Genomic DNA, 13,900 nt, shown 5'->3' with positions numbered 1-13,900 from the left:
TTCCACATTTACAGGCTTTATGGGATCATTCCTTTGGCTTGCTTTAGTGTTCCCAAAAGAGGTTTCCAGCTGATTGATCCAGGAACAGTTGACATTTCCTGGGCTAGTGTCATTGCTCTCCTAGATCTTCTCAAGCCCAAGATGATAGCATTAGTACTTATGTCTACACACTTCCTTCATTGGTTGGAGAAAATCTTGGCATCCTGCTGACGTCAGGTTTGCACTTTTCAACAGCTGGACTGGGAAACCTGCTGGAAAACACCGTGGCACATTTCCCTGGATTTCTGTTGTTTTGGAGATCAGGAAAAGATGGTCAGGAACTGGTGAGCCTAGTTCTCGTCTCATTTCTTGACACACTGTCAGACCATGGGTCTGCCAATTGCAGGTTTGAGAACTGGGAGAACCTTCTTACTCTTTTTGATAATGACACAGCTTAAGAAATTCTCCAGAGGAAAAAACTGTAGGATGGGAAATTGAAGTGATCATTAAGGAAGCATTAAAACATTTATTTTATTAGGTACAAATTTTTACGTTCCTTCAAGTCACCAATGTGTGTAGAAACATTCCTTGTAGAGCTGAGAGTCAAGCTGTAAATAAACAACTATTACTTGGCATACAAGTCTGAAGAAAAATTATAATCATGTCTTCCAATCAAGTAATGATATATCTGTAGGAGCTGACCGTATTTATGGTTTAGACAATTTGCATCATTTTGTTGCTATACACAAACATCAATTTAGAACAGTGCAGCACAATTTAAATTGATGAGTTCTTGTCATCTTTATAAATTGTTAGTTTAGATGTTTGAGAATTCCAGAAAGAGAAAATGAAAAGAAAAGTAAAGAAGAAAAAGCTTTTTCGGCTGTGATTTTTAGTTATGCAAAGTGCAGAGACTCCTCTTGTCTATTGCCTTCTGGGTTTAACTGATTTAAATATTGTAATTCTGTGATGGCCCTTACCCCTTTGTATGTATAGAAACACGCTCAGTCCCAATAAATTAGGTTTTTGCTCTATAATTTATGTGATAAATTAATTTATAGTAGCATATCTGTGAAGAGTGAAGGTAAAATCTCATGCCATGGAAGAAATTTATGCAAAAATGTTTTATATGTACTTAAACATAGGGAAGAATAAATTTTTTTTCCTCTTTTAAAATCTGTATCACTTAGTACAATACACTTTCTTAAGTGTTTGCAACATTTAGTGTTTTATGACTTAAAATTTATTACATAAAATATTTCCACTGTTTTTCACCAGTTCCTCACCCCTCAGCATACACTTATATCCATTTATGTGATAGGAATTTTATTTTATCTTGCAATAAAAATGGATCTCCTTTTAACCCATCCTGTTTAGAGAATGTGGAAGCTCTGGGAGTGCATCCAGCTTACTGTCTGCTCTGTGCCTGCAGCAGTTCTGTAAACTGTCCTTCTCTTGTCCCAGAGTCCTTAACAAGGCAGGAGCAATTAAAGTGGAGAGCGTGAGCTCTACCCATCATTTGCTGTTGGAAGGTAGTTCCCAAATGAAATAAGTCAGTAAATTTGTAAACTAATTAAGCTTCATGTTTTCCATCCTTCATGTCCTCTTTTATGTCTGGGCAATGCACTGCAACTAATTGTGTAATTTTCAGCATGTTCAAGGAAAGATTTTTCCTGTTTATTTATTTGCAGTACAGTTGCATTATTCATTAATTATTTGTCATTCATTAGAGAGCATGTCTTAAAAAGTGTCTGTAAAGCTACTTGTACAAATCACAAAAATTATCTCTGCCTTCCTCTTCAAATGGTTTTTAGCTTTTCAAGAAGTAGCAATTTTATGTTTTTTTAACTAATCCCTGAGGAGAAATAACAGCACACCATGATTTTTTCAAGGCTATCTATTGCTTTCAGTGCTCAGGGGTGTTTAAAGCACAAACCACTACAGCTTGTCAGATTACAGATTTGTTCATATGTTATTACTGTAGTGCAAGATGGAGGTACTGAAGTGCAGCAGACAAATAGAAGAAAGGTTTCTGAGTATGCTCCCTGGCTTTTTTCCCTTGTCATATGTGCTTGCATACTTTGTCTAAAGAAAGATCTCGTGTCCACTATATTTTCAGGCACAAACAGTGTACTTTTATAAATTTGGACTCAGCAAAATTGATACCTTGAACTGATAAAATCCCGTGTTTAGATATAAAAAAGAAACAATGAAAAAGAAAATAGAGAGGTAATATTTTTAAAATTTTGCATAAACTTTTGTCTCATTTCTATATAATCTTAGATTACATGATTGGATTATTTGCAAATTGAATGAGTTGATAACCTGGTAGATATCCTAGGTGTCTGTTCAGTTCACTGAAGCAAAAGGAATTTCACAGTAGATTTCAGCAGGGCAAATTTTCACACCAAGATTTGCCAATCAATTTTTCTCTGGAAAATGAAGATTTGAGCATCAAATCAGCATCTGAATTTCTATTTAGGACATGGGATTTCATGTTGATTCTTTATTTAAAGTATAATTTTTCTGATCTTTCTATTTAACAATTCCACTAAGTAATATCATCTATTAACATAAAACTTCTCTTGTACTTGAATATAGATGATGAATTTTGGTAATCCTGCAGAATAAAAATTATACGATGTATTGATTTGCTCTGTGCTCCCTCTAAAGGATAAATGTCCCTGTAGGAAACAGCAAAGAGTACATGGTTCTGAATGTGAAGTGTTATTCAATAGTAAATACAGGAAAATGTTGTAGAATAAGCAGTTTTCACTATGGAGACAGATGGTCACATCACTTGGCAAGCATTCAGCTTTTTTCCCGGACATGTTTAAATAATGTTTATCAAACAATAGACATAGGGGATAAAAATCAAGGTAGCCTTAAATTTATCTAAAATGAATGGCAGGCTGCTGTAGAACTGTCCTATAAATGACAATAAACAGCTCTTGAATGAAAATCAATAATGTGGAAAGAGAATTTTTCTACTGCGTTGTAGAAATACATATATCTACATATATTTTTCTTGTAATGAAATTTCTGTCCTCTTTCCTAGCCCAGAAATCAACATACTGTTTACATACCTGGCAGAGTTTACAATGATTAGAGGCAAAACCAGATGGCCATATTTTTCCATGTCTTGTTTATTTAGATGATGGATAGACGAATCCTGACTTTACCTGTCAATCCAGCTGTAATTATTTACATTCCAGTGTAAATTTTTGCATGCAAGTGCTTGTGCAGGTACACACTTGTGCACGCACCAGTAGAAGTAAACTCTTTCTCTTTCTTCCGCAGGCTTAGAAAGAATTGCAAGAGATTCGGCCTATGAACAAGAAGGAAAAGTTCAGTTTGTCATTGATGCAGTGTATTCCATGGCTTATGCCTTGCACAACATGCATAAAGATCTCTGTCCTGGTTATATTGGTCTGTGTCCAAGGATGAGCACAACTGATGGTAAAGAACTGCTTAGCTATATCCGGGCAGTAAATTTTAACGGTAAGTTACATAGACTCTTTTTTTGCCCCTCTCTTCCTCAAATGTTCCATAAGTGACAAGTGGGGTTTTATTCTTTATATAGGATATTTTAAGGCACAGTGGAAAACAGGATTAGAAGCAGTTCTCATTTAATCAGAACTGTGAGTTTTTCCACCTGCTCTGAAACCTCCAGTGTATTTTTCATCTTAACATTTTTCATCCTAACATTAAGCTGCTCCCAAAAGAGGCAGATGTTAAAAATATGAATCTGTCGATCAAAATATTCCAGTGAAAAGCTGCTATTATGGAAACAAATTGAGGACTCATACAGTCTTAGTGACTGAGTAAAAATAATTTGACAGTGGTTGCTTATGTGTTTGCAAGAGAAAGAATTTAAAAAAATACCCTTTTGAAAATCTCCTTCTGAAATTAATCAATAATTTCCTACATAAGCAAATACTGAAATTACTTTTGATTTACATATTTAAATTTCAATTAAAACACTCACTAGCAGTTCCAACTTCTTTTCCATTTCATTGTTTTTGACTAAGTAATTTCATGAGCTTTAACACAAATAAAATATGTATTTTTAAACAACACTACATAATATTCTGTGGAGCTGGGATCTGCCTGCTGGGGAAATGTAGTTACAGGTCCTTATGCTGTTAACAGTAGAGGCCAACAACAAACAGGATTAATTGATGAATATAGATTTGAAATGTGTAGCACATAATTGATGGTGAAATAAATTTGCCAAAACCTTAAATTGTTTCATTAGAAGTAATAATTATTATAGACAATATTTGCCATTATTTTACAAATAAATGGAATTATTTTTTCCTTACTTGGTGGTAATTCATCCATTATTTTACAAATAAATGGAATTATGTACTTTGCTCTGTTTTGGTTGGGATTTTTTCCTTACTTGGTGGTAATTCACGTACTACACACGCCTTCTGACAACGCAGAGAGAAGCACTCCCTATCCCAGTTTATTCCAATGACCTCAGCTGCAAGCAGTTTTGAAAAAAAGCACAAGGTCATTTTGAATTTAACATCTGAGTGGAAGCGTTTTTTGCTTTAGGAAATAGACCAGACTACTTGGTTGATACAAATGTTGGTTATAGTTCACAGTTTTTTTCTTTCTATGCAATTTTTATGAAAAGGGAATCCCTGCCTCCAGGAATATAAAGTCAAAAGTCTAAATGATTCTTTAGTGATTTTAAAGAACACCTGGAACACAGAATGTTGCTGGAAAATGGGAAATATTGTGATGATGAAAAAGGTAGGCAGCATATTGTAAGGTTTGCAGTGATAATTACCTACATTTCCAGTAGATGTTTTTCTGGCTCTGTGTTGTTTAAGCATAAAGTGATCTATTTTCATTTGGTGCACATGGAAGTTTAGCATAATAAGATAAGCTGTACATTTTTATATGAAAGCTTCCACTCCCTAGATAATTATATTTCATCAATACCTGTAAAAATTTCTGCTGCTGACTCTAAGTACGGCAATAAACAGATGAAAGCATTCTGGGCACTAAGGAAAATTTATTTGATTTTGAAACAGTGATTTACTGAAAGAGAGGGGAAAAAAAGAATGAAAAAAAAAAGAAACATTTATTTGAAGTTAACTTCCTGTCCCATGGGATATGTTTAATATTCCCCATACTAGGCGAGTCCACATTATGTACCAGTGTACCAATTGTTTGGGTGTGTTATATGCCCAAACATTTTATTTTCTTAGTCTTGCATTCAGAGCCATAAGAAGAAGATGGTCTTAAACACTTTGCCTTTTCCTATCAATCCACAATTCCTGTTCAGGGCAGCACTACTACTGTGTCTGACAGAGGTGAATATTTTGCACAGGTTACAAGACTTCCATGCTGGGAGTAAACAGTAATGCTGTGTGATATGATGCACATTAGTTTTGATGTGCATCCTAGCCTCAATCAGTAATAATGTCTTATATAAAAAATTTACTGATAAATGGAAGGAAAACCCTGGCTTTCTTAGCCATTCCAGATACCATTTTTCTACCCTAGCAATCATAGGAGCACAGCCCATCTGAAGCTGTCAAAGACCTCCACCTACTCCAACCCTCTGCCTAGTTCAGGATTAGCATAATCAGGTTCTTTAGGACCATGCCCATCCAGGTTTTAAATAGATGCAGGAGTGGAAAATCATCCAGAATTCTCTCTGAGTAGTCAATTGCAATATATAATCATATTCATAGTAAAACAAAATTATATCAAGGAGTAACTGACATTTTTGAGACAGGCTGTTTTTTCCTTTTCTTCAATAATGATTTCCTTAAGATGATCCTACCCTTATGCATATTGAACCAACTTCTCACCTCTATTCAGTATATCCATCTTCACTCATGTGGTAGTGAGTAGATTCAAGTCCAGTTAATATGCTGACACATTCAACTTAGTGGTTTTCACCTTACAAGATGTGATCTGTGCTCTGAAAGACCTCTGTCTTATGGAGGGTATTTGCAAGGGTGAGAAAACCCACACTTTTCTGTTTATTGGAGTAACTGATTTGCTTTTGATTGCAAGAAATCTCTTTGAAGAGCATTTATTTTTGTTTACTTAGTTTATTTTAATTTACAAATTATGAAGATTTGCTTCCCTGAAGCATTCATCTGTGTAATATTTCATGACACCTTAATGACTGAAGGGTGACCATAACCACCAGTGCACATTGAAAGGATGTGATTAAGACATTTGTTTCTGCTTAGATATTCTTTCACTTGTATGCTAAATGCAGAAAACCTCATAGTTCATAATGATTTTAAATCTGAGAGAACTTGATTGGTAATAGAAATAAGAAATTTATTTGTACACAAGATGTGAGTTACTGCTGAGTGTAGATTCCTGTCTTACTGTTGCCTGTGTTTTTCACAGGGGAGCTAGGAAAGAATGGTCTCTAGACTCTATTACTTTTCATTTATAATGGGCTTTTTAAAATTAATTTAATTTATTAGGAAAAGAAACTTCTAACATGTAACTAGTACAGCTTATTAGTGTGTATATCTAAAGTGTTTTCCAAAGAAAATAGAAAAGCAGTGTTCTGAGATATGGCATACTTAGTACCTTGAGTTCTTGATGGTTACTTTTAGTAGACCATAACCAGCCCATCTGTTTCTTTGGTCAATGAAAATATTATTTGATCAACTTTTGAAAGTTTCATGGTTCTATTTATCTCTCTTTTTCCCAAGCAAAAAGTGAATATTATCATTTAAGATGTTCTTATTTTAATATGTTGCCACATTTGAAAGATTTTTCCTATGACTCTTTGTATCCAAATGGGATATTTATGCAAAACTGGTATTTCGTATTTAAAGTTTTCTAAAGAGAAGAGTTTTTCTCTTAATTGGATTTATAAATGGTGATATGCACAATAGGGTAATTGTGGCATGATTCAATATGATCTCCCATCACATTACTCTAGTGTTCTCATTCTATTTAACTTCATTATTCTGTCTACAAAACAAGCAGGTGTTTTATAAGAGTTTTTATGCTGGCAGGTGCTGAGTGTTTCATGAGAAGTGTTCTGTTGAATTCAACATAAGTGCTCATCAGTTAACAGGAACAGGACTTGAGCATGCATTTGCAGTGGATGGAAGTGTTTCAAAGGTGGTTTTGTTTTGATTTTAAGAAAAAAAAAATTATCTTTGTACTTCCTTCCAGGCAAGGAATTACAGCATGGATACAGTGCTATTTCTTGGATGGGAATAAAACTCTCTTTTTTCCTTCCACCTCTTTTGTGTGTGTTTCTCTCTCCTCCCAAGCTCTCTTTTTATGGGCACTGTAGAGTAGCTGTTTTTTGCCTACCTTTAGTCATATATTTGTATTTATATTTACATTTACACAATTTAGAACTTATAGAGATATATGTAACTGTAACAAAATGTATTTACAGATATAATAATATGAGTTTTAAACTTATAAAGCTAAGGGCAGCACTTGACCTCTACTCACATATTTGAAAAGAGACATTTTATTTGCTTTGGTGGGCTATTTTTCCTGGGGAGTAATAGGGATACTTGGTAACTTGACTTTTTTTATGCAAGCAGGGATAATAGAGAATGGAGCAGATAATAGGTGGAAGCACTGACTTCTTTCTGCCTTCAGTGCTTAGGTAAATGTCTGCTTCTTCAAGAGGTCACTGCAACATCACTTCCCTCTCCTGGTGAAGAAAAGACTTGAAATATATTCTGAGCGTGCAATCTTTTCTTTGGTCTTGTCTGGACAAAGTACAGCAACTATGTTGCTTTCTCAGATTTTGTGACAAATCCACAATAACACTGGAACAGGCTGGTTAAAAAAAGTTGTGGAATCTCCATCCTTGGAGACACTCAGAACCTGGCTGGTCACGGGCAGCCTCCTCTAGCTGAGCCTGCCCTACGGAGAGGGGTTGAACTTGGTGATTTCCGTAGTTCCCTGCCCACCTCAGTCTTGCCGTGATTCTATAACATTACCTGGACTTGAAAGAAAGAAAAATATTATCACCTAACCCCACTTTACAATGTTTTACTTTATTCTTCCAGAACTAATTTCATAGTCTGAGTGGACGAGAAAGCCTTGCTGTTATTTGTTTTTTAGATATGTTAATTTAATGCCTTTGAGAAAAAATTAATTTTGCCTGAACACACAGAGACACACTGCAGCATTAACCCCGTTTAAAAAGGGAATATAAAAAAATTCATCCTGAAATGGCAGAATAATACCAGAGAATGAGAATAAAAGAACAGAAGCTAGCAGGCTAATTCAAAATAAGGTGTCAACTAAAATAAAAATTAATGATCATTCTACATTGTAATATTTTTTTTTTCTAAGGAGATAGCATCTATACAGAACATTTAAAGAAACCCCAGAAGAATGAGATTTTTCATAAAGAATTTTGAACCCTCTAGAGAATCATTATTGTGGAATCAGCCGTTTACAAAATTAATCTTCTTCTGCTGTTTTTTGAAGTTGCTAAAACATCAATCTATGCAAAACTCTCTTGACTTAATATTCAGCTCATACTGTTTTAAATGTTTTCTTCAAGAAAGCTGACACCTCTCTATTCTTTCACCGAGTACAAAATTTGCATTCTCAAATCATTATTTATCATTAAAGCAGAAGCTTCAAAATGGTGCACTTTCAGGCTGATAAGTTTTGACGTTTTTTGAGGCATTAAGCACAATAGAACTAAACGTCCCCCTTAAAATGTACTGGTGCTATGCTCCTCACTCAGGTTTTTAAAATTCCTCCTCTCAAGTCTACAACTATCCTTAGAGAAAAAAAAACCTTTTAAAAATAGTTTAAATTGTGCACGTCTTGCATTTTTTTGCAAGTGATGAGTTTTTATAGGCAGCTCATAATTTAGAACTTTTTACTGTCAGAAACACTTAGGATCACAGGATGCCACTGGTACCATATTCTGATAGGGTCGAAAAACTGTCTAAGTATAATGTGAGATAATAGCAGATGAATAGATCAGATATGGATAAATAAGATTAACAATGAATTGGGAAGGGTAGAATGCTGCTGACCTTACTAGGACTCACTGTGGTAGCAAATCTAGTTTCACTAATCTGTACTGTGTTAAAAAAATAGATACAGCTTTCAGTTGCAGAAGTGGGAGTGGCAGTGGGAATGTCTGCTGGAGTTTTATTAAGATCTGTGATGTTTTTTCTGTCATACCTACGTCACATGTCAAAATTCTATGTAATTTTTTTGGAAATCTTGGTGGTACAGAGAAATGTTTGAAAATGTGGCTAAAGCTTAAATAAACATAGACCTGAATTCATAAAATTAAATTCAAAATCCTTTTCATGTACTTTTGTCATAGTTTCACAGCTGTCTGACTTGGCTTGCAAATGCATTGGGAACTAGGGCACACCACTTGTAACAAAGAATCCTGATGTCCAATTTCCCGAGCCTTTATATTAAATAAATTAAAGAGTTGTTACCGGTGTTAACTTATTATTGAGAATTAACAGGGAGTGATTTCAAATAAATTCTGCTTTGGCATGCTAATTATTTTAATGGAATTAATCCAGGTGGCTGTACAAGGAACTAAAATTGCAGAGTGATCTGAATCACTCTTAATGGATTTAAGTAATGTACAGCCATAATGTAAGCAGGCTCAGCAAGCAGAGCTTGGAACTGCTGTGATTCTGAGGTGCACCACGAGTCCATGTGATTAAAATCAGTGATTAAGAAAATTATTGGTGTGAAACTAGAATGTAGAACCTAAAAGCAAGTGCAATTTATAGCTGTGCTTTTGCTTATGTACAGATCTTAAGTACTGATTAATTGAGCAATATATATGCTCCACATACAAAATTCATGATGCAGAACTTGACTGAGGTCAATTATGTTTTGAGAAACAAGGTCTAATTCATAAGATATTTTAATAATTAATATGCTAGGGAAGGTGATAAAGGATTTACTCTCATTACTCAATGAAAATTGATTTGCATCTCCTGATAGGTACGGATATCCAGATATATCCTTTCTACTATGATCAAGTGAAAAACTCAAGCTGTAGCAAAGAGGCTGAAAAAATTAACCCTTGTCATTCCAAGCAAAAAAGTATCTGAGTGCAAAGAAATTGTGGGATTTTTTTACCCTGTAGTCTGTGTCAGAAACAACACAGTTTCAGTTCTGTAGCATTTTTAAGCTCTTCTGATATCCTTACTTTTATTAACAAGAAGAAGACCTGACACGTTTTGAGGAAAATGATACCTTTGAAAGCTTCCTAACTTGAACGTTTAAATTTAAAATCTCTTCTTAAATCTATCAAATCAAATGAGAATGTTTGTACAAATTTCTAATTTTCCGCGCTTGTTGATTTATGGCCTTTTTGGTAGTACAACTGTTCTGCAAGCCATCAGGACAGATGTGAGGGGAAATAGATTGGTTTTAATACCTCTGTAACTGAATAATATGAGCCTGTTTATTTTCTTACAACATTTACTTAAAAACTAAATAAGACACATTGGAGAGAATATAGAAGAAAAAATGAAAAAAGTTTTTGTTAATGGCATTTGATAGTATAAAGAAGCTACATTTATAAATCATTTATGTAAAAAGTCATCTATCTGTATCTAGTAATGGCCTATAAGTGACAAACCCAAAAAATAGAGTAATTATTATGGAGGGTCACTGTCAGTGAAATTATCTTGATAAATCTTACATTGTAATATAAAGAGAAAAATGAAAATTTTTTATATTAAAAGGAATGGCAGTGAAATCGTGTAGACTAAATACTGTGGCATAGGAATTACAGTGAAGAGAGAATAATTTTAAAGCTAATCAGATGGCACTGTTTAGTTTTTCTGCTCTAGGGAGATGTACTCAGCAGTAATCAACCAAGTTCAGGTGCATAATCAAAGGAGTATTGGATTCAAGAGCAAGTTATTTGTGTTAGACCCAGTTACCAGATGTGATCTTAAGCAAAACTGGAGAGAATCCGAGGAGACTCAGCAAAGTATTCAAGAGGAAAGAGGCAGGATTCAGTTCATCCCATACAGGCCAATTGGTTTCCCTGTTTCAGTAGCTGGTGAATTCCAACGTGTCTTGTTCTTCATATAACTGGGGAAGGCTGGTACCTCTCAAGGCTACCAGAGAGAACCTGTCCATTTGCATTTAGGTACCATGGACACTCATCTGCTTCTGTGTTTTCTGCAGTTAAAGCATATCTAATAGTATGAAATATTAAGTATGTGGAAGACAGTGTATCTTAGAAGCTTCTCCAACCCAGAAAAGGAAGTATTTCTTATTATTTCTGAGTATTAAGGTATCCAATAATTTTGGCAACATAGCATGCTATGTTTTATGTTGAAGAGATTGGACCCAAAATGTTATGTCTGTTCCTGCAGTACTCTTTTGTATTTGGATTCTAGGTACATGCTAACTGCATGTCTCTTTGTAACATTTTCCCAATGTTTTAACTTAAAGTGGATAAGGATTCAGAGTTGCTCAAGACATTTGTAACTAGAATTTATCAATATAACAAACAACAGAGAAGAAGAAAATTGATCTATTCAGACTAAATTAATCAAGGAAAAGTGTTAGAGGATGATTGCAATAATTTTATCTTTAATCTGTGATCTTGTCCTACAAGCACAACAACATTCAAATACTACAGCAGACAGAAATTGATTCTAGTTACTACTGTTCAGAAGTTTCCAGTGCTTGGAGGATTTAAAACTCAGTGAGCCAACCTGAATGCTGTGAGATTGTGAGTATTTAACTGAATTGAATTGACTCACCCTTTATATTTTACATTCTGCAATGGAGCAACATCATCAGTTTGCACAAATATTTCTTGAAAAGTGGATATTACTATTATCTGTTCATTGATTAGTTGAAAAAAGGAAAAATCTCAGAAAATCTCAGAAATATTATATTTATCAACACTAGGTTTATAAAGTTTCAACCATACTATATTTGATAGAAAATTTAGTGTTTCTTTTATTGGGTCTGGAATACTACTGTTTGTCAACCATACTGGACACCAGCTATAGAAAAGTCATCACTTAACAAGCTCTAAAGGATTCTTAAAAAGATAAGAAAGCCCAAAATCCAGGTCAACTGCCGAGCAAACAGATAGAAAAAAATTTGCATTTCAAATTACTTATTTTTATAATAGGTATCATCTAGTCACTTAGATGTGGCTCTGAATTTGGGTGTTGCACTTGCTGTATACTGGAAGATGGTTCCTAAAATGGTGCTCTCTGCCACATATGTTTATTTGCAGGAGTAGAAGAGCAGCACAGTTTATTTGTTCTGGTTTAGGGCATATTTAGGGAGGGAACTTCCAAAGAGGTCCCTCTAGAAAGCAGATTCAAGCTGCCCCTCCCCTAGCCAGTTAGGGAGGTAAATCACCTATGAGAGAAGTGGAAAAAACTGTTTATTTAACAAACAAAGTATTCACAAACATGAGAAAATGAATAATGCTAAACAATGGAACTTCTCATTGTTCTGAAGAGATGGCAGATTCAGAGAGGGTCCTTTTTGTGGGCTGTAGCTCAGCTCCTTCAGTCTCTTGTCAGTCCCTCCTGCGCTGGAAAATGCCGCGCCCCGGTGTGCTACAGGTGTGAGCTCCTGGTGTTTTTCTGGGTTTTCAGTCCAGAGCAGGGGCAATCAGTTCCAAGAAGAAGACAAGCCACATTCTGGGAAACTCCTCTGCCTCAGCTAGCTATAAAAAAATAACTAAAAGCAAAGGAGAGCTCTTTCCTGCTGTCTGTGCTGCAGGCAACATGCAGCGAGAGAGAGACAGCTGAAGTTCTTATCTCTCTGTTTTTGAATACAGCTGCAAAAATATTCTACTGCTTTTCCTGCTCCACCCTTTCACTCTCCAATCTAATCTTAAAAGCAGGAAACTCAATATCTAGCATAAGCAAAACAGACAACTGGGGATACAAACATCATAAAACCACCCTAAGACACACAGCAAGAGATAGTCCTTGACATTTACTAAATGAATATTTCCCTGGGAGCTGTATGTTTTTCAGTGGAAAGACAAGGGAGTTTGTGCTTACTTGTGGCAGGCAGAGGATAGAGTTTGTACAGACTTGGTGGAAAGGAAGTAGCTATTTATCACCTATGCACTGTACTCTGCTGGCTGCTCAGAATTTCTTTTCTCTCAAGGTTTGCCATACATATACTCATCAAACTCTTTAAGATAAGAAAAATTGCAAAATCTTATGTATCTTATGGAGACCTAAGTAATAGATTTCTTTCTTTTAACTGTAAGGCCAAGGAAACAGATACAATCACAGAAGATACATTATTGCTCACCCTGAACTCTAGCTGGATCAATGTTCTGTTTTCCTGTGTAATTCTTCAGCTACCCAAGGGCTACCCTGGACTTGCTCCAATGTAGCTTGATCCTGATTTGAGAGACAAAAATGTATTGGCAGTGCTCCTGTGTCACACATAATCACATTTTATAACTATATCCCTAGGTAGCATCAAGTCACAGCTCATAATATGGACAGTTATGGTAGCTGTGTCCCACTTTTTTGGGATGATAATTATGCATTTTAGGGGAAGGCAGAAATGATATATGGAACCTCAAGTCATCATCTGCATGCAGGATATGCAGCTACAGGGCAGTTAGACTCCTCAAAACATGCCAGACTGTACAAACTTGAAAGGCTTATTTAGTGCAGTCTCTGGTGTGGCTCTCCAAGTCCTACCCAGAGATCTGAAGAGAAAGCCTCAGGATATTAGAGTCCACTGCTTATCATGTTAGAGAAAAACAACTAAGGGTGCTTGAAAATAATCCTTATATTGACATACAGCCTCTGTGGGAAGGTTTCTGCCATGCCAGCTAGATTTTAAAGGCTCCAGCTTTTGATAGTTACAAATTGTTGTATTGATCCTCCTTTATGCATGGACTAATTGCAGCTCAAACACTGATAATTTTTTCTGT

General features: G+C 35.3%; 1 protein-coding gene across 1 annotated transcript in view; it reads left to right on the top strand.

Annotated features, from left to right (window-relative positions):
- Positions 1-13,900, top strand: part of GRM8 (glutamate metabotropic receptor 8) — a 314,925-nt gene that overhangs the window by 190,609 nt on the left and 110,416 nt on the right. Inside the window, exon 7 of the mRNA XM_005420915.2 lies at positions 3,280-3,480. Coding sequence (XP_005420972.1) covers positions 3,280-3,480 — 201 coding nt within the window. The remainder of the gene's footprint in view (positions 1-3,279; positions 3,481-13,900) is intronic.

Source organism: Geospiza fortis, unplaced genomic scaffold (genome assembly GCF_000277835.1).
Source record: "Geospiza fortis unplaced genomic scaffold, GeoFor_1.0 scaffold195, whole genome shotgun sequence".
NCBI classification, from domain to species: domain Eukaryota; kingdom Metazoa; phylum Chordata; class Aves; order Passeriformes; family Thraupidae; genus Geospiza; species Geospiza fortis.
Note: the sequence above shows the minus strand (reverse complement) of the source record. Positions and strands in the feature narration are given on the sequence as shown.